This window comes from Heterocephalus glaber, unplaced genomic scaffold, assembly GCF_053883595.1.
Source record: "Heterocephalus glaber isolate CG9 unplaced genomic scaffold, H.glaber_assembly_v1.0 deba00000818, whole genome shotgun sequence".
NCBI lineage: Eukaryota > Metazoa > Chordata > Mammalia > Rodentia > Bathyergidae > Heterocephalus > Heterocephalus glaber.
In genome coordinates, this window is record NW_028258164.1 from 14,885,699 (window position 1) to 14,906,372 (window position 20,674).

The 20,674-nt window shown below is 41.2% G+C and overlaps 1 protein-coding gene across 4 annotated transcripts in view; it reads left to right on the plus strand.

Annotated features, from left to right (window-relative positions):
* Nucleotides 1–12,148, plus strand: part of Galnt11 (polypeptide N-acetylgalactosaminyltransferase 11) — a 61,944-nt gene extending 49,796 nt beyond the window's left edge. For all 4 annotated transcript variants that reach the window (XM_021240971.2, XM_087207708.1, XM_087207709.1 and 1 more), the window contains 6 exons: nucleotides 2,078–2,195; nucleotides 3,453–3,605; nucleotides 8,263–8,481; nucleotides 9,154–9,258; nucleotides 11,213–11,350; nucleotides 11,529–12,148. In XM_021240971.2, coding sequence (XP_021096630.2) covers nucleotides 2,078–2,195; nucleotides 3,453–3,605; nucleotides 8,263–8,481; nucleotides 9,154–9,258; nucleotides 11,213–11,350; nucleotides 11,529–11,660 — 865 coding nt within the window. In that variant the 3' untranslated portion in view covers nucleotides 11,661–12,148. The remainder of the gene's footprint in view (nucleotides 1–2,077; nucleotides 2,196–3,452; nucleotides 3,606–8,262; nucleotides 8,482–9,153; nucleotides 9,259–11,212; nucleotides 11,351–11,528) is intronic.
* Nucleotides 12,149–20,674: the final 8,526 nt, after the last annotated feature.

A 20,674-nucleotide genomic window follows, 5' to 3' on the forward strand; every position in this document is an offset into this window, starting at 1 on the left:
CTTCTATGTGGAGTATCATGTCATCTGCAAATAATGATAATTTAACTTCTTCCTTTCTATCCTTATTCTTTTTTCTTTCTCCTAATTGTTCTGGCTAATATTTCCATAACTATACCGAATAAGAGTGGTGACAGTGGACATCCTTGTCTTATTCCTGATTTTAGAGTGAAAACTTTTGGTTTTTGTCCTTTTAGTATGATGTTGGCTGTTGGTTTGTAATAGATGGCTTTTATCAGATTGAGATAAAGACCATCTATTTGAATTTTCTGTAGGTTTTTTTTTTAATCATGAATTGGTGTTGGACCTTGTCAAATGCTTTTTCTGCATCTATTGAGAGGATCATATGGTTTTTGTCCTTGGCTCTGTTAATATAGTGTATTACATTTACTGACTTGGGTGTGTTGAACCATCCCTGCATTCCCTGGGATGAATCAAACTTGGTCATGGTGTATAACCTTGATAATTTGCTGCATTCAGTTTGCCAGTATCTTATTGAGGATTTTTGCATCTGTGTTCATTAGGGAGATTGGCCTGTAGTTCTCTTTCATAGTTGGAAGTTTCTCTAGCATAGTTTCATAGTTTCTCTAGCTTTGGTATCAGGTAATGCTTGCTTCTAGGAAAGAATTTGGAAGTATTGCTTCCTTTTCAATTTCATTAAAGAGTTTGAGAGATCATGGCATTAAGTCTTCTCTAAATTTCTTGTGGAATTCAGCAATGTATCTGTCAGGGCCTGGGCTTTTCTTTATTAGTAGGTTTTTAATTACATCTTCAATTTCGCTGACTGATAGTAGTTTAGAATTTTTATATCTTCTTGATTCAGTTTTGGTAATTTATATGTACTTAGGAATCTGTTTCTTCTGTTTTCCATCTTATTAGAATACAGGTTCTTGAGGTATATACCAATCTGGATTTCTGCAGGATCTGTTGTGATTTCACCCTTTTCATTTTTTTTTTCACCCTTTAAATTATTAATTGCATGGATTTGAGTCTTTTCTTTCCTTTTTTTTTTTTTGATAAGGTTGGCTAAGGGTTTGTCAATTTTATTTAATCTTTCAAAGAACCAGTTCTTTGATTCATTGATTCTTTGTATTGTTTTCTTAGTCTCCATTGCATTAATTTCTTCTCTGATCTTTATAATTTCCTCCCTCATACAAGTTTTTGGCTTGACTTGCTCTTCTTTTTCTAGAAGCTTGAGCTTCAACATTAGGTTGTTTATTTGAGCTTGCTCTTTTTTTCTGATATGGGTATTCACCACTATAAATTTCCCTCACAGGACTGCTTTCATTGTGTCCCGTAAGTTCCAGTATGTTGTATTGGCATTTTCATTTAATTGTAGAAACTGTCTAATTTATTCTGTAATTTCATCTGTGACCCATTGGTCATTCAGGAGCATGTTTAATTTCCATGTGTTTATGAAGTTCTTGTGGTTTCTTTTGCTATTAATCTTATTTACATACCTAATAAAAGAAGTTCACAATACATGTGGACTCCTCTCTAAGATGGCTACTGGCCAATCGCCCTCTCCTGGGTGATATCTGAACCCAAATAACTCACCAGCAACTGCAGTCCCCTCCGTCCACTGCTCTGTTGCACTGGTGCCTTTCTCCATGGAGGCCTCTGGGGGTCACCAGTAGTCACTGTGTGTCCGCAGGTTCAACCCACCCTTCACATACCATAAGTCCAGACTCTGGGACAAAGCACCACCTGCCACCTCCCCTTTTTTTGTTGAAGTTTCTCATGGCTCTCTCCGTTGACTTCAATTCTCACTTCAGATCCTTCCTGGCCTGGGGACCCACTTCCCTCCTCTTCCTCCTCCTCATGCCCCTGTAGTTCATTGTCTGGACACCAAATCCCAGGGAGGTTCTTTCTCTGCTCCAGAAATACTTTTGATGCTTAGGTATTTGGATGTAAAGATTACTTTTATTTCATTAGCAATTTAGATATTTTCAGGTGTGTGGCCTAGTTCATTTCCTGATATTCAGAGAAATGTTTCATAATAACCTATTGTGTTATGTTCCACTGTTAAACTGAATTTTTTTCAAACAAAGTAAGATTGAAACAGGCATTACTTTTCTAGGTCCCCTACAATGGCTGGAGGACTGTTTGCCATGAACAGACAGTATTTCAATGAGCTTGGTCAGTATGACAGTGGTATGGATATCTGGGGAGGAGAAAATCTGGAAATATCATTTCGGGTAATTTTCTGTATTTATTTTGTGTGTGGTGTAATGTTATTGTCATCCATCATGCCATATTTCCTGTAAATGCTCTTTGTCTTTACTGACAAATTTTCCTTAGTGAATGGTACATTACCATAATCTGTGATGCATTATCTGTTTATTGAAAAGCATGTAAGAATACATTTATTTTATAATTTTTAAATTAATTGTAATGAATGGTTGGGTATAACTTCAGGAAGTCTTAATGTGCATTTAATGTAGAGTTTTGTTCTTTATCAGTTTCATTTTATTGATCTACTGGCTGTATACAGTAAGGTGGTCATATTTCACTGTTAGCCAATACCAACGTGGTTCACATCTCCTCCTGGGAAGATTAATAGCTCTGCATGTCACTTTCCTAAATAGCCCACGGGATGCTTATGTTATGGTGTCACAATGTAAAGCTTAAGTCCTTTATACCACACAGGTGCCTCTGACCTAAGAAATTCTCTTTTACCACCTTCTCTCCTCTTAGGAAGATGACAGTAGGGGTGGGACCTGTGACTTGGAACCCTGAAGGAAATGTGAACTCAGGAAGGGAAGAAGTGCAGGGGGAGCCCTTGTGCTTGCAGAAATACTTAAGCACTATGTGTGGGTGTCCCATTCCCCCACCTCCCACACCCTGTCCAGGCAGCAGAATCCCTGTCACATAATTCCACAGTACTCATGTAGTTTTCCATAATTTTTAGAATTTTAAGGTTGAAAGGAATGTTATTCCAGTTGTCACTTTTAAAGATAAGGTAATGGAATCCCACCAAAACTGAAAATATCTTAAAGTGATTCACATAATCAAAGGGCAAAATTTAGACCAGAACTAAGGTCTTTTGAATGTCAATCTGGTCTATGTATTTTGTAAAACACTTTTTAAAATAAGTATGTAGTTTTTATAAGGAAAAACTACCCTAAAAACAGAAATGAGAGGACTGGGTAATATGTATTCTTGTCTTTAACTCCCTACAATCAGGTCCCTTAACTTGTTACGGCAACAGAAACCATGAAGCAAAATTTCAGACACATGGTAGCAAATGACTGTTACATTTTTGTAGAATTCAGTTCATTTCAGAAAGACATAACTTTTAAATGTCCTCCTCTTTCTTCTGTTGAACTGTATCTAGTAACATAAAATCTTTCCAAGTTCACAGATACCTCATTAATGATTAATTTCATGAAAATTCATCCCTTGATTTTCACATCAAAGGGAGGCAAAGTTAATGCATTTTTGCTTTTGGCCAGATCTGGATGTGTGGTGGGAAACTCTTTATCATCCCTTGCTCAAGAGTAGGACACATCTTCCGGAAGAGGCGGCCGTATGGCTCTCCCGAAGGCCAGGACACCATGACACACAACTCGCTGAGGCTGGCGCACGTCTGGCTGGATGAATACAAGGTGGGGTTGATCACATCCTGTGGCAGGGGATGGATTCAGTTGCTTTTCCTTTCACTCTTGTGAATTTCTGCTTGGCTGACCTTTGCTTAAAGATCACTATTATGAAAAATGCCAGTGTGCTTGTGTACAGTGTTTTAAAAAACTAATTGAGCACATCCTGTATGCAAGGCTCTGTCAGGCTTTGGGGATATAAGTAGGGATTGCACAGTGATTGTGAATACTGTGAGGGAAAGGCAAGTGAGGTAGAGAGCATGTGCTGTGACAGTGATAAGGAAGCATCAAGGTGCCAGCACCTGTGTATCGCTGTCCGCTCCTCAGTCCGTGAGCGCCTTGAGGGCCAGCAGTGCCCACACCTCAGCTGCTGGGTCAGAAATTCCTCCACACCAGACTGGTACAGGGCTGACCTCCACTGAGGGTGCTGAGCCCTGGAGACAGCCATCGAGGTCCTGCGAAAGCTAGTTTTGTTCACAAATGTCATCGATGAGATAGTGCAGAGGATTGTGTTCAGTGCCTGCACCACTGCTGCAGAAGCCTGTGCAGTTGTGAGCTGAGCAGCTCCTCTCCAGGGACTTCTGTGAAGTGGCTGACGGGCAGTCCTGTTTGGGAATTTGGCAGATACTTTACTCAGGTGAATTGAGGGTTATGTTTACTGAAAATGATAAAATTCAGACTATAAAGAACATTGAAAAACATATCTAGCACCATGAGCTCAATGGCATCCCACTGTGTAACTTGTAATGAGATCAGTGATGTTTACAAATGTAATTTAACTACTATGTGGTGAAATCTGTCAGTACTTGGAACAAACTGCTTAGTAATTTTTTTTTCCCCATTAAGTTTATTGGTACATTTTAGGTATAAAATACAGTTACAGGGCTGGGGATTTAGCTCAGTGGTGCTGGCGCCTGCCTTGCAAGCGTAAGGTCCTGAGTTCGATCCCTGTTACCAAAAAAAAAATACAGTTACATTCATTGGGATCTTGTACCTTTACATGGGTGTCTTGGTTCTTGTTTTTTTCCCCTTCCACTGCCCTCCCTTCACCCTCTCCACCCTTTCCTATTTGCAAAGACTTTGTTTCCATTTTTTTCCTTTTCTCATATTTTTTCTTTTCCCTTCTTTCCTTTCCCCTACCCCTCCCAATTCCCCTGCTCCTTTAGACCTTTTGATCCTGTTACACAATATCAATTATACATTTTTAAAATTACAATATGAAGATCTAGGAGACATTACCACAGATTTTACAGAATTTAAAAGGATATAGAAAGCATATTACAAAAATGTTTTGAAATAAATTTGACAGCTTCTAAGAAGTACCTTGGAAGAAAAATTAATGAAACTAACTCTGGAGGAAATACAAAATTTGAATAGCACCTATTAAAGAAAGTATATTCCTAGCTTGAAAACTTACCTGTATGACAACAACAGGCTCATGTACATTTTAACTGATAAATTATATCAAACATTTAAAGCAGAAAAAAGAAGGAACACTTCTCCCCTCATTTTAGGAACTCAACATTGTGCTAATCCTAAAACTGGATAAAGATAATAGAAGAAAAAAGTATGAACATAAATAAAAACTTGTTTAATAAAACAAACTATTAGAAGTCAGATCCAGGGCTGGGGATTTAGCTCAGTGGTTCTGGTGCCTGCCTTGCAAGCGCAAGGTCCCGAGTTCAATCCCTGGTACCAAAAAAAAAAAAAAAAAAAACCAGTCAGATCTGGCAGTATATAGAAGGTGGTTTTATTGTAGGGATGGCAGTATTGGTTCAGCATGGGAAGATCCATCCCCAAAAGTCATCATTTTAACAGAGGAAAGGAAAAAGCCATATGATCCTGTCAGTAGTTGGAGAAACAGTATTGGACTAAATTCTACAGCTGTTCATGGTAAAAGCTATCAGGAGACTAGAAGTAGAACAGAACCTTCTCAACAGATCAAAGACATGTACTTCATACTTCCAGCAAAAACGCCTTTTATGAATGGAGAGGTGGGGAACAAGGGCAAATATGCCTACTCTTCATCTGACCATTAAACTTTGAAACATAGGCCCAAACCAAAATAGTCTGGCAATAAAAATAAACACATAGCATAGGATTGGCAAGGTATAAGTAAAATCTTTATATGTAGATGAAATGATCATCTACAGAGAAAATACTAAGAAATCTCTAGGAGCCCCTAGAACTTGTACTTGAATTTAGCAGGATTAGAAAACACAAGGTATATATAAAAATTCAGGTCTATGTATACTTGCTATAAATGAAGAATTGGATATTGAAATTTAAAAGTTATGTAGGAGTACAAAGGACCTAGAAAAAAAAAAGTGTTGGAAGACATTTAGTACCTAATTTTAAGACTTCCTCTGAACCTAAACATGAAAAACTAAAACTATAAAACTTTAAGAAGAAATTATAAGGGAAAATGTTTATGAATTTAGGGTAGGCAAGAATTTCCTAGGATGTAAAAAACATGATGTATAAAAGAAATAGATAAATGAGATTCCATCAAAATTGAGAACTTTAAATGTCATCGTTAAGAAAATGAAAAGTAGTCCTTAAACAGACCATATAACCTATGACCAGACTATAGAAAGAACTCTTACACCTCATTAATAGACAACCCAATTAAAAAGTAAACACAAGAAGATGATAAATAGCCAGTACAGTACAAGGAAAAGTGTGCAACACTAGAATCAGAAAAATACTAATCAGTACAATAACAAGATTGAATTATACACTCATTAGGGAGATGAAGTTAAAAGTTTCAGAAGAACAAATGTCAGCTTAGGTGTGAACCAGTTAGAACTTTCTAATACTGCTACTGTGAATGTAAAATGATAAAACCATTTTGGAACACTATAGGAATTTCTTGTATTACTGTTAAGAACCAACAGTCCTGTTAAGTTTTTACTTAAGAGAAATGAAAACACATGTTCACAACAGATTTGTACATACGAGTTGAGTATCCCTTATCTGAAATTCTTGGGACCAAAGTGTTTCAGATTTTCGTTTGAAATCCACTTGATCTGCAAAGAGGATAGCTACTTCTGCTTTTTTTTTTTTCGGGTTCCTGTCACATGGAGTATTGTTTTCCACCCTTTCAGACTATGAGTTTCTTTTTGAATTAAATGTGTTTCTTGTATGTAGCATATTGTTGGATCTTGCTTCTTGACCCATTCTGCCAGTCTGTTTCTTTTGATTGGTAAATTGAGACCATTAACATTGATGGTTATAACTGATACGTATTGACTTATCCTTGTCATGACTTTCTTTTTGTTGGATTCTCCCCCTTTGCATTTAGTTTCTTGTCGCGCCCGAAGGATTCATTCTGCTGGGCTTCCTGGGGTTGTGATCCTCGTTGTCTTTTCCTAGGATATTGTCTAAAATTCTTTGGAGCGCTGGTTTGGTACTCACGAAGTTCCTAAGGTGCTCTTTGTCATGAAAGTATCTTATTTCTCCATCAATTTTGAAAGATAGTTTTGCAGGGTACATCAATCTGGGTTGGAGGCTGTTTTCCTGTAGGGCTTGGAATATGTCACTCCAAGCTCTTCTTGCCTTGAGGGTTTGCATTGAGAAGTCTGCTGTGATTCTGATGGGCTTTCCTTTGTATGTGATTTGTTGCTTTTCTCTGTTTGTAGAACTTTGTTCTTCTGTTGGATTTCTGAAATCCTAACTATTATATGCCTATGTGTAGATTTTTTTTAGATTAAGGCTAGCTGGAGTCCTATATGCCTCACTTATCTGTATGTCAAGCTCTTTTCCCCTCCTTGGGAAGTTTTCTGCCATCACTTCTGTGAACAGTTTTTTTAATGTCATCTGAACTCTCTCCTGTTTCTTCATTGACTCTGATCAGTCTTATGTTATTCTTCTTTGCATTGTCTAGCAGGTGCTGGATTGATTTTTCGTGGTCTCTTACAATTCTAAAGAAATTTTTCTTTTCCTGGTCACTAATTGCAATCTTATCTTCTATATCTGAAATTCTGTCCTCACATTGGTTCATTCTGCTGTGTAGACTTTCAGTGGAGTTTTTAATCTGGAAATCTGTTTGCATCTGTTTTATGGATTCCATTTGTTTCCTATGTTGGGATTGCATTGTGTTCCTGAGCTCCTCTCTAGATTTATTAATCATGTCTTGCACTATGACCAAAATCTTTGCTGTTATCTGAGAAATTATGATTTCATTTTTTCCAGATCCTCTTTTGTTGCCAGTTCAGGGATTCCAGCTGGTTGAGTATCAGAGTGTTCCATCTCGTTTCCCTTTGGGGTGACTGTAGGTGATCTGGAAGTCTCGTTTTGAGACTTGTTTACCTGTCTTCTCATTTCGACGCAGGGGAGTGGCTGCTGCTCGTGCCTGCGCAGCTCACCTCCTGTGTGCTGGCAGGGGTCTGTCCTTAGTAATTTTTAAGAATATGTGATGTAGTTCAAGGAGTTTTGAGAGCCACTGCAATTTTATACCTTTTGCTCTTTCTGAAACTGGGATGTATTATATCATTTCACACGTCATACTATGTCAGTAACAGATTTAATTGTGTAGAACATTTCCACTAGTATTTTCTTGCATCACCAAGAAAATACTGAAATGAAAAATACTTTTGTTCATAACCCACTGATTTCAGTTGTCCTTTAAACCGAAAAAAATCCTTTTCATCCTTTTAAAATCCAGGAGCAGTATTTTTCCTTAAGACCTGATCTCAAGACCAAAAGCTACGGAAACATCAGTGAACGTGTTGAGTTGAGGAAGAAGTTGGGCTGCCAGTCATTCAAATGGTATCTGGATAACATTTACCCAGAAATGCAGATCCTGGGGCCCAATGCCAAAGCCCAGCAGCCTGTCTTTGTCAACAGAGGGCCCAAGCGCCCCAGAGTCCTGCAGCGTGGACGGGTGAGCAGTAGCCTTAACCCTGAGTTTCAAAGTTTGGGAATGGTGTTAAGCTGTAATAAATGACCTCCGGACTTAACAAAAGTCTAGATTTAACTATACTTACGTTCTACTCAGATGTAAGAGCTTAAAAATTTTAATACTTTTGCTCAAGATCTTTCCCTGTTGGCCTTAAAAGGAAGGAAGCATGGCTACTTCCATGAACATATTAGGTGTTTTCAATGGGAAAGGCCCTCCCATGCGTGTCCTTGTGGCTGAAACCCCTGGACTCTGGTGCTTACCTGTGTACACTGCCAGGTCAGCATGGGTATTAACATCTAATTACCTGCTATATTTTGTTCCTTTTGGTCTCATTTCCTTGATTTCATTTTTTGGTTCTTCAAGGTGGGATGATTTTTTTTTTGGCTACCAGGGATCGAACTTGGGTCCTTGCACTTGCAAGGCAGGCGGCGGAACCACTGAGTTAAACCCCTACCCCTGGGATGATATTTTAATTTCCTTCATCCCTAACTTATAGTGAATGTGTTTTTAGCTAGAATTTCTATTTGACACTGCCTGCATCTGTTAGAACTTTGGAAGAAAGAATGCTCATCGTTTGATGAGCACTTGGAGCATCTCCTGACCTCAGTCGGCCTTTGCATGCTGAGTAATCTAGTGCTCCCTCCTCTTTCACAGCTCTATCACTTTCAGACCAACAAATGTCTGGTTGCCCAGGGCCGCCCGAGCCAGAAGGGAGGCCTCGTGGTGCTTAAGGCCTGCGACTATGGAGACCCAGCTCAGGTGAGTGGTCCTTGGGGAGAGCCAGGCCGGCATCAACATGATTAACGTGATTAACAGTCTGACTTTTCTTACAAGTTGGGAATGATCCTAGCATCATCTTGGATAACTACTTTTGTCTTCTATTTTTCCTACCTCTACTCATTGTCATAGTGACATTTCAATTATTTAAACCAGTCAGTACTTTCCAGTGTTACATGGACTGGATTGTGACTTAAAGGCTATAACCCTGACCCTAACCCTAAGCTATATGAGTTTAAAGGAAGTGTACCTCCTTGGATTAGAACCTTTAAATCTGTGTTAGATGAACCAAGTATCTTTCATAGTCTTCTCACAAATCAAATTTCCTTGACTGATTTTTATGGTTCATCAAAGGAAACCTCAGCAGCATTTTCATTTCATTCACACGAAAGTCAGTATATGCCTTTTCAATATTAAATGGCCCTGAAAGTGACATTAAGCTAACAGTGACCTAATCTCATCATCTCAAGACTAAAATGCTTATGGCATGACCTGAGCCATTCTTATTTTTATTTTAATGGTGCATTGGTGTCACACAGGAATGAAAAATCTCTTGGGTAAACAGTGTACTTTGAAATTTCCTAGAATATGTTTTATTTCTCAGAGGATTCATGCACAGTATCTAGGGTGAGATGTGCATATTGGAAAACATGGTTTAAAACATTTTGAGCCATTTCTGGTAGGAAAGGTGGCAGTGTATGGACACTGGGCTTTAGAATTACAGTGACATTTTAGGGATGCAGGTCACAGTGGGTTGATGTAGCTGGAATGTAAGAACTCTGGGGAGGTAGAATTACACTGTCCTACGATACTATCCCAAATATACTAAGTTGTGGCTGTGGAGAGTTGTGCTAATACTGTAGCCATGTGTGACTTTAAAGTGAGCTGAACAGAATTAACAGCTTCCTGTGGACAGGCAGGTTATAAAACGTTAACAGCAGTGTAGACCATTCAGTTACACCTTCCTGTTGGTCTGATGGTGTCTGCTCTGCACACATTTGGGTCTTCAATACAAGTGGCCACAAGGGGAGCGGAAGAAGGAAATAATTCCTTGTGAGCTTGCTGATTGGGTCCCCGGAAGAAAACTATTCACTGCACTTACAGCCAGTTGCAGACCCAGGTTCTTGAAAGAAAGAACATTTGCACACTAGAGAAATCCTGTTGCAGGGCAGCCAGGATTCATTCCTGCTTCTCACTGCTAATGTTATGCTCCAGAGTATTCTGGAGAATCATGTGATGTGAGAGCTTATGCACCTCATCACTCAGCAGATAAGGCTGTGTGAAAGCATAAATGTTGTTTCTGTCCTCAGATGGCAGGCCAGCAGCTCCTCCAAGTCGTACACAGACCATGAACTAAGAAGATCACAAATTGTAAACCCCTAGAATTTGGAAGATTTCTTAAATCCTGTCAGCAAAGTTTAATCACTGCTCACATTTCTTTCGAGAACAGCAGGGTCAGTGAGCTTTCCATTACTGTAACAAAATACCCAAGCAGCTCACCTTAAACAGAAGAAAGGTGTACTTTGGCTTACCATGTTAGAGGTGTCCGTCTGTGGCTGGCTGGCCCAGTCCTGTTGGTCCTGTGATGGGAGTACCTTACAGAGGAAGCCCCTTCACTTCATGGCCAGGAACAGAAGGGTGTGGTATCCCATGGTCCTCTTTAGGGACACCAAGTTGAAGACCAAGCCCATAACACCAAGATCCTCTGGGGGACAGCCAGATCCAAATGATAGCAAATGGTCCATTTTGCCTGTTGGCTATCTGGCATTGAGCGAGCTAAAGTGAAATCTTCCTTGGATGTGTAGTCCTTTGATCTGTTTCTGCTTTGAGACCACAGAGAAGAAATCCATCTTTTCTTCCACAAATCTCTAGTGTTGGCCAGTCCTGAATTTCAATATCTATGATAAAACTTAGTGATCTTTTTTCCTTTTTCTAGGTCTGGATTTATAATGAAGAGCATGAATTGGTTTTAAATAACCTCCTTTGTCTAGACATGTCAGAAACTCGCTCATCAGACCCACCGCGCCTCATGAAGTGCCATGGGTCAGGTGGATCGCAGCAGTGGACCTTGGGGGTGAGGCTGGCTGAGTGGTGTGGGGCTCAGGTCTCACCATGGGGCTGGTCTACAGGGTCCCACAGGCAGGCTCCATACCTTTTTTGTACTTTGTGTCTTTACCATTTTATGCCAGTGTGTGTTTTTAAGTAAAAGCAAGTAACTGATGGTATTTTTTCTTGCTGCTTCCTTTTTTCAGAAAAATAACCGGCTATACCAGGTATCAGTTGGACAGTGCCTGAAAGTGGTGGATCCCCTGGGCCAGAAGGGCTCTGTTGCTATGGCGATCTGCGATGGCTCCTCCTCACAGCAGTGGCATCTAGAAGGTTAGGAGTCCCTGGATGGGACAGTACCTTGACGGGCAACACAGTACCAGGGGAGCTTTAGAAGGAATGTGCTGGGCAGGAGAAGCCCACATTACCCCCTGCCTGGGTGGAGATATCAAGGTCCTTTCTAAGCTGCTGTAGGACATTTGTCACTCATGGAGGGAAACTAGAAAATCATTTGAATTCTAAAGATTTGGGTTTATATAGAAGGCCAAAGCCAGGAAATGGACATTTCTATTCACATTTATTTATGCTTCTTTTTAGTCCCCTTTACTGATGGAATGATTTTAATCTGATCAGGAAATTGTGGTTTTCTTTCTTAGAAGAAATGAGACAATTTTTTTCTATTATGTTCTAAATAGATAATTTAAAAAATAATTGATCCACATTAAACTTCATGAGACATCATATTTAAGAGGCAGTTATCTATTGTAAATTATTGATGACTTATGGCACTATCTATGTTTAAAATAAAAGATGCATTTATTTAGGATTTTTTTTTTTTTTTTTTTTGGCTTGCACTGTCTTTGTGGGTGCTCAGGTGGGATTCAGTAGAGGAGCCAGTAGTCCTGGGAGCAGCTCCTAGCTTTCAGGAAGTGTTCCACTGTGCGAACTGGGACACAAAAGTCAGGGTCTCAGACATTTATGGCTAAATGGATGCACACTGAGGCCATGCTCTTAAGGGAAATAGGACACACATGTGTAAATACTGAACAGTTTCTCTGGTATGAAACACTAAAACTAAATAAGGATCAAAATGTATAACTGATAATGTGAAATAGGAAGAAAAGGTCTAAAGGAGTAGGGGAAGTGGAAGGTAGGGGAAAGGAAAGAAGGGAAAAGGAGAAAATAGAAACAAAGTCTAAATAGGGAAGGGTGGAGGAGGTGAAGGGAGGGGAGGGAAATGGGGAAAAAATAAGAACCAAGATACATCATGTAAAGGTACAGGATCCTAATGATGAATGTAACTATATTGTATACCTAAAATGTACCAATAAACTTAATGGGGAAAATAAATAAATAAGAAGTCAGGGTCTCAGAAGGGTTCCCAGTTAGAAGAAAATTTGGTACAAGTCTGGGGTATAGTACAAGTACTAAAATATAATGTGAATCCCCCCACCCTGCCAAAGTTACATTTCAGAGGAGACATTGCCTCATAGTTAAAGAACTCAGTGATTTTAACTAAACTACATATCAGGTTAAGGACCTTATGGGATACATGATCCTAAATATTTTGTCTTTGACTTCAAAGACTAGATGGTACATCTAGAAAGCAAAGAGCAGCAAGATGGCAGATTTAATCCCAACAGCATGAATAATCACATTAAATGTACTGTTCTGGGGCTGGGGATGTAGCTCAGTGGTGCTGCACCTGCCTGGCAAGTGCAAGCTCCTGAGTTCAATCCCCTGTACTGGGGAAGAAAAAAAATAATGCTCTGGTTAAAAAGCAGAAGTGGGGCTTGGTGGCACATACCTGTAATCCCTGTATTTGGGAGGCTGAGGCAGGAAGATCACTGCAAGTCCAAGGCCAGTTTGAACTACACAGTGATACTCTTGTCTCATTAAAAAAAAAAACCCAAATGGGCAGAGATTGTCAGATTGGATAAAAAATGCAAGACCAACTGTAGGCTGCTCACAAGAAACTACAAATATGAAGACACGTCTTTCAGTGCTAAACATACATTTCTAGAATAGCTGTGTAGTATTAGAGTAGATCTCAGCAGGGACTGTTACTAGGGATGGCACAGGGTCCCTTCATGATAAGTACAGGTTTATCACAAGAAAATAATCCCATTTACATACCTAATAAAAGAAGTTCAAAATACATGCTGTAAAAACTTGGAGAAGCAGACACACATACAATGATAGTAAGCCATTTCAATACACTTGTCAGCTGGAACAAGAATAACATCAGCTTCCAACCTGACTAGCTGGCGTCTATGGAGCACCCCACCAGACTGTGTCCCAGGACATAAACAAGACAGTAACTGCATACAAATTCAAGTTATGCAAAGCATATTAGAAATGAATAGTAATAAAATCTGACCAAAAGATATCTAGAAAATCTCCAAATACTTAACCAACACACTTCAGAATACCTTGTGGATCAAAGAAGAAATCAAAAGGTAATTTTAAGCTGGCTGAAAATGAAAACATACGAATTTGTGGCATACAGTTAAATCAGTACATAGAAATTTTATAGCACTCCACACGTATGTTAGAAAAGGATAAAAGTTTCAATTCTACCTTTGAGAAGAGAACAGCAAGTCAGGAACTCAAAGCAGGAGAAATAAAACATTAAGTATCAGAAAAGGAATGAGTGAAACAGAAAACAACATTAATGAAACAAACTGGTTTGAGAGGAGTGGTAAAGTTAATAAACCTCTAGCCAAAAGAAAAAAAGCAGATTCCTGACATCAAGAATGAGTGCGGCAACCTGATGTCAGCCAACAGATGTTCAGAGGGTGTGGAGCAATGGTGCAGCTCTCCAGAGGACAGCATTTCCTTAGAACACATTGAACTCCTGTATTCACCCAAAGGAGCCAAAAGTTCTCTCCATACAAAAACATACATGTGGACAGCAATTTTATTATTGCCAAAACTGAAAAGAGCGTAGGAAAAAACATTGAACAGAATCCACCATCCTTCTTTGATTTTAAAAAGCTCAGTAAAAATCAAGAGTAAAAATCAAAAAAAGTAAGAGCAAGCACAGTGAACAGAACTCACGTTCCGAACCCTGCAGCACTGGCATCAGGCACCCTAGTGTTGGTCCACCAGAAGAGCTCGCGACACCTCTCGAGGTCTGTGTGGACGAGGACAAGGTGGCCCCTGAAGCTCTTCCACACGTGGTGGCATCCTGGCTCCTGCCCTACAAACCTGCTTTCCTAAGTGAAATCATGACCACGCTTAATGACTGCAATGGCAACAAGACTAACCCAGCAGAAAGTAAATTGGCATGGATGGTGCGGAGTTTAGTACCACTGTGGTTTCAGTGTATTTTGGTGGACGCCAAATCTTCCCAAACCACTCTTTGCTTTCTTAAAACCTCCACCTTTGCATGGGGGTGAAACATTAACTCTGTTTAGTAATAGTTTTTATCTATGTATTGTTATAATAGAAAAAAATGAACTAGAGATGAAATGAAAAATGCTCAGGCCAATATAGTGTATCTTTGGAAACACTACCATAGCCTCATTTAATGGGAAAAACGATTAGAGCAAGCCAAGAATGCCCGTTCTTATCTCTTCCAGTTGGCAAGGTGCTCTGACCAGGGAAGTACAATCAGAAAAAGAAATAGGCTGCACAAAGGAAAGAAAGAAGCAAATGTATATTTGCAGAATATGATCAAGAATGTAAAAAATCTTCAAAAAAAATTAAATTAAAAATCTGCAAAAATACTACTACTGACTATTCCTGACTTAAAATGGTTCTACTTAATTTATTGGCTTTCCAGTACAGCAGAGGTGCCCCCATCCATCCAGTTTTTCACTTTCAGCACTGTACTTAATATGAGCAAGTCCCTTAAGATTTTCAGCACACTCTTGTAACACAGGTTTTGTGTTGGCTGATTCCGCCCACTGTAGGTTAACGTAAGTGTTCTGAGCACATTGTATACAATAAATGCATTTTCACTTTACAGTGAGGTTTAGTAGGACATAACTCATTTCATTTATTTTTTTTGGTACTGGGGATCGAACTCGGGTCCTTGTGCTTGCAAGGCAAGTGGCAGAACCACTGAGCTAAATCTCAGGCCCAAGACATAACTCATCTTAAGTTGACTGTATCTTAGGGAGTATATCAGGACCATAAATAAAAGATCAACATAATAAATTGTAGGGGCAGGGGATTTAGCTTGGTGCTGCCGCCTGCCTTGAAAGTGCAAGGTCCCGAGTCTGATCCCCAGTACCAAAACAACAGAAGAAATATAATTTTTCTACCTATTAGCAACAAACAGTTTGAAATTTGAATTAGTGTTGTCATCACTAATCACAGTAGCATTAGAAATATGTAACAGGGTACACAGAACAAAATACATGTGACATTCATATGACGAGCACAAAACATTGCTGAGAGAAATTAAAGACCTAAATAAATTGAAAATTACTATGTTCGTGGGGTGAAAAATCAATATTGTTAGAATGTTAATTCACAATTTGATCGACAGTAAATGTAATGCTATCTTTTACCAAAATTCCAGTAGGCTTTGTGTAGAAGGTGGTAATCCAGTTTTAAAATTTATATGGAAATATGATGGACTAAGAGTGGTCAAAATAATTCAAAGAGGATGAATTTGGAAGACTTGTTCCAGTTCAAAATTACCATGCTGTGACTTAAGGATGAGGAATTGATAGGAATAGAAATACCTACATGTATAAGCTAGCTGACTTCCGGCAAAGAAGACGGTACATTTCAAGGGGAAAGGGAACCACTTGCACGTTTGGCTGGAAGAATTTAATACTTCTGTGGACAAAAATGAAGCTTGATTCCTCTCCCTCCTATACACAAAAATTATTTAAGATGACTCAGATCTAAAAATTATAAAGCTCTTAGAGGAAAATGTGGGAGAGTATCTTCCTGATTTTAGATTAGGCAAATGTTTCCTAAGAAGCCACAAAATAGGAACAAACTGAACTTTATCAAAGTCAAGCTTTTGTTCACCAAGACACGATCACCAGTTTATAAACTGCTTAAAATTAAACACTTAAAGTGGACAAAATAGTCATTTCAAAAAAAAAGTATATAAATGTCATTATAAAAAAGTCATTATAGTCATTATAAAAAAGTATATAAACGGCTCAGGATATGACAATGTGTTCAGTCTCAGTCCCTGGGAAATGCAAGTTAAAACCATAATCAGTAGCCTGGTGTGGTGCAGGCCTGTAATTCCAGCACTCAGGAGGACTGCTCTAAGTACAAGGCCAGCAAACACAAACCCCACAACTAGATACCTAAAAGAAAAGGCCACCAGACAGGGCATCCGAGGAAGCTGCAGAGAAGGCTGGTGCAGAGGCTTCTGATCTCCCCACCCACATCTAGAGGAACTAGAGCAGGCAGACAAGCACCCCTAACTCACAGATGGCATACTCAAAGTAGCCAGGTGACACAGTAGCCTCACAGTCTCCAATGAATGGGCCAGGAAGGACAGCAGCCCCAAGACCTGCATTCCCTGACCCTTGTGTAGCAGAGGGAAAAGGAAGCACATCTGGCAACTCCAAGAGCAGAAGAACCCTGACAGAGCAGGGCTAAACAGAGACTCGGGGAGAGCTGAGAACAGCAGCCAGATGCTGCAGTGCTCAGGGGAAGCGTTCAACTTCCTTCCAACTCTTTTGGGTTTCTGCAGGGGACAGAACAAAAGCAAACAGGAATAAGAGAAATAATGAAAACAGGAAGATGAAAGCTGGAGTTGAGGGACATGAAGCTAGGCACGAAGTGACTATTTTTGTTTTGAAACCACATAGTTTATTTTGGACACTAGTTGGACAGAAGAAAGCACTCTTCGAAGCTGGAAGAGCTATCAGAACCAAGCCTGCTGTGTCTCAGGGAGCTGCTGCTCACCAGATGAGTAACATAGGAGTCAAGACTAAGGCACACAAAGTTATGGTAAGAAAAAACAGCAAAATGCCATTTCTACAATGGAAGTACTCCACAAATACATGCTTACAGAGCACAGCAAAGCTGTACCAGACTTAAACCAAAACATGCAAGACACGAAGAAAGTCACCTAAAATAATAAATGGGAGAATTTAACACATTCGTGACAGGGCCATCATTTGTCGGGCGGCTTGAACAGCCATGGCACACGCATGACTGTCCACTTGTTCCATCCAACTGATGGGACAGTCATGCATGTACCACTGGTGGTTCAAGCTGGCGGGAACATGTTAAAGATTTAGAATGTGGCAGACCTCAAGGAAGAAGTAGGAAAAATTAATTTTAGAAATGGATAAGGGACATAGGAACAAAAAAAGTCACTAATTCCCTTAAAAGAAAAACTGCTTCTGTTGGGAAGGAGGAGGAAGATCTGATCCTCCTAGGTGAGCCACAGGAAAGCAGAAGATGCCTCAGCACCGTGACAAACTGAGAGAGGATTGACTCTAAGAAGAGCCATTTCTTCTGGCTCCCTATCCCATGGGTATGTGGCCAGGCAGCGGGTGATGGCAAGGAGCTCTGGCACAGCAAACTACTCACTTCAGGGCTGAGAAGTGAGAAGGGGGATTGGGGCCCCACTATCCCCTTCGAAGGTGCCCCTGCCACCGCCCCTACAGCACCCTGCTTGGGACCAGACCCCGGGCCTTGGAAGGTATAAACCATAGCAGCTCTTTCAGACTCGGGTCAGAGCCTGGGACAGCACCCCTGAGAGTTCCCCAAGTCCTGTCCGGAGCTGGGGACACTGGCTGAGCAGTGCTCATGGGGGAAGGGAAGCTTCTGCAGTAACAGTAACCATGCAGGAGTGTGAGCAGCTGCTCATTACGTCTGGGGTGAGGACATGGGAGGAAAGTGCTGGAAATGTCACCACCCCAGTGAGCTGCAGGTAAGGATGAGGTGGGCTCACAGCGCTGAGAGAAGTAGGGGAGTGCTAACACCTAAGAGGCTACAGGAGCTTGTGGTGTGGGCTGATGCAGCAGGACAGAGAAGAATCTTCAAGTGGAGCCAGAGCATAAATTCCAAGAGGAACTCATAGATTGTTCTGTACTTGCCTGGACTCTTCTCAATGAAGTATGCAAAGGTTGCCACCAAAGAAAAAGGGAAATACTGGTGCATTTTATGGCTGAAAAAAAGTCTGGGTTGTAAGAATTTCTGAGACTCCAGAAAGCAATCTTCAAAACTGAGAACTTGAATCTCTTAAGAACAGAGAGAATATCACAAACCAATGCAGGCTGTGAGGGTACTTGAGACCAAGGAGCCAGTGTGGAAACAGTCCACAAGACGAGTGCCCCACACTGGGGGCTGGAAGGTGGCACTAAGCACTGGCTGTGGGCGGCACCCTGCCCCTACCTGAGGGTCCCAGCAGAACAACACGGTCTGCTCACCTCGAGATGAGAACATGCTTGGTCCTCTCCAAAGGCTGTGGTGAGGAATCCTTCAACTCTGGCAGATGAGGGTGGCGGTCTACAAAACAAGGGTCAGAGAGGATTTGAAAGACAACAGTCAACACTGTTACATGTCACAGGAAAGTCAGGTGCCATCTGCCTGGTGACAGTGGCAGACAGTGTCCCAGGGACTGCAGGCTGGAGCCGGGGAGAGGCTGAGATGGCACAGATGGGGAAAGAACCGGACTAGGGTGACTAAAGTGGAGCAGCCAATTGGCATAGCATCCCATTGCTCCTAAACCTCCCCATCCTTAGTGCCATCTGCCTGGCACAGGACACCTCTCACTGTCCCTGGCAACGGAGAGTGATGCATCACAGCCTATGGCTCCCACTTCAACCACTGTCAGTCCTGCTCTGGCATGGCCAGAGTCACTGTGCACAGCTGGGTCCCAGCATCTCCTGGCTTTCTGTGCCCAGGACAGGCTGAGCCTTTCCTGATTGGGCCCTGCTTCTGTGTTCCCTGCCCTGTGTCTGGCTGCACCTTCCCTATGCTTCTGCATCCACCTTTTTCAGAGCTTGAGGCCTTGCACATGCTGTTTCCTCAGCCAGTTAGGCAGCTGCCCCTCCTGTGCCAGCTCCTCTTCCTTCTTCAGGCCTTCACTTGACAGGTACATCACCTCTGTCTGCAGCCGCCTTATCAGACTGCATCTCAGTCACCTTTCTCTCCTACCTCACTAGATGACAAGCCCTGGACACCAGCTCCATGTGTGCTAGAGCCATTTGGGCAATAAAAACAAGCAACTGGGCTTTGCCTGATGAGTCCCTTCTGCCAGGGAGAGGAGGTCTTGCTGCTCCTGCCTTCACACCCGGGCCTCTCTGCATGGATTGTCTGGGTTGTTGCCTGGGTCCTGGTGGGACAGGTCCTGTCCCTGTGCCATCTCCATCAGCAGGTTAGAATGTCCCAGATTTCTCCCATGCCTTGCTTCCTGGGGATGGTTTTACTAAGTCTGATGGCTACGATCCTCCCTGCCTTTCAAGTTGACAGGGCACGAAAGAGCTGGCATCCACTGCGAGAGTGCAGGTCCAGGCCTCAGTTCCTTCTGTCTGATCTTTGGCCACCAAGTATGATTGTGGCAGACAGGCAAGGCTGGATGGAGTGCAGGTTTCCAACACGGCCCGGCTGATGACCTGCTGAAGACATGCCCTACTACAGCATTTACACTGTCCAGGACGGGTACTGCAAGTAGAGCTTCAGAACAAGCAATAGAAGAGCTTGCTGTTAGAGTGTGCTTGGGAGACACGAGCTCAAAGTCTGTTTCAGAAATTTAAGGAAGTGGGTTCTGGGCAGTTTTGATTCTCAGGGTTCCTGTCAATTAAATGTTAAATATATTTAGTCTGACAGAAGTAAGTCTTTACCAAACAAAATAAGTCTAGAGGGCAGTTTGGAAAAAATAAAAATCAGGGCCAGGGATTTAGCTGAGTGGTTCCGCCACCTGCCTTGCAAGAGCAAGGTCTAGAGTTCGATCCCCAGTACCAAAAAAAAAAAAAAACAAAAACCAAGTACAGTGGCACATTCCTGTAGTCTCAGCATTCAGGAGGCTGAGGCAGGTGGATCACTTGAGCCCAGGAGTTTGAGACCAGCTTAGGCAATACAATGAGAGCCCATTTCAAAGAAGGAGAAGAGAATCAATTTATCCATCAAACAAAAACAGGCTTTTGAACAAGGAAGTAAGGTAGCAAGAATAATTTTTCATCTGCTTTATAGCCCTAAAAATACCTTAAAAGAAACAAGTTGCTTTATTTGACTGAAGGCAGAAGCATGTGGCTAATGACAAGGAGACTGAACTTCCATCTCATTGCGTCTGAAAAAGAGAAACAAGTTGGTTTCACCAAGAGGTGGAATTCTGACAGGTACAGGAGACTGTTGGTGAATTCGGGCAGCCCCCAGCCAGCGGCTCAATCCCAATGGAGACAGAACGAGAGGCAGC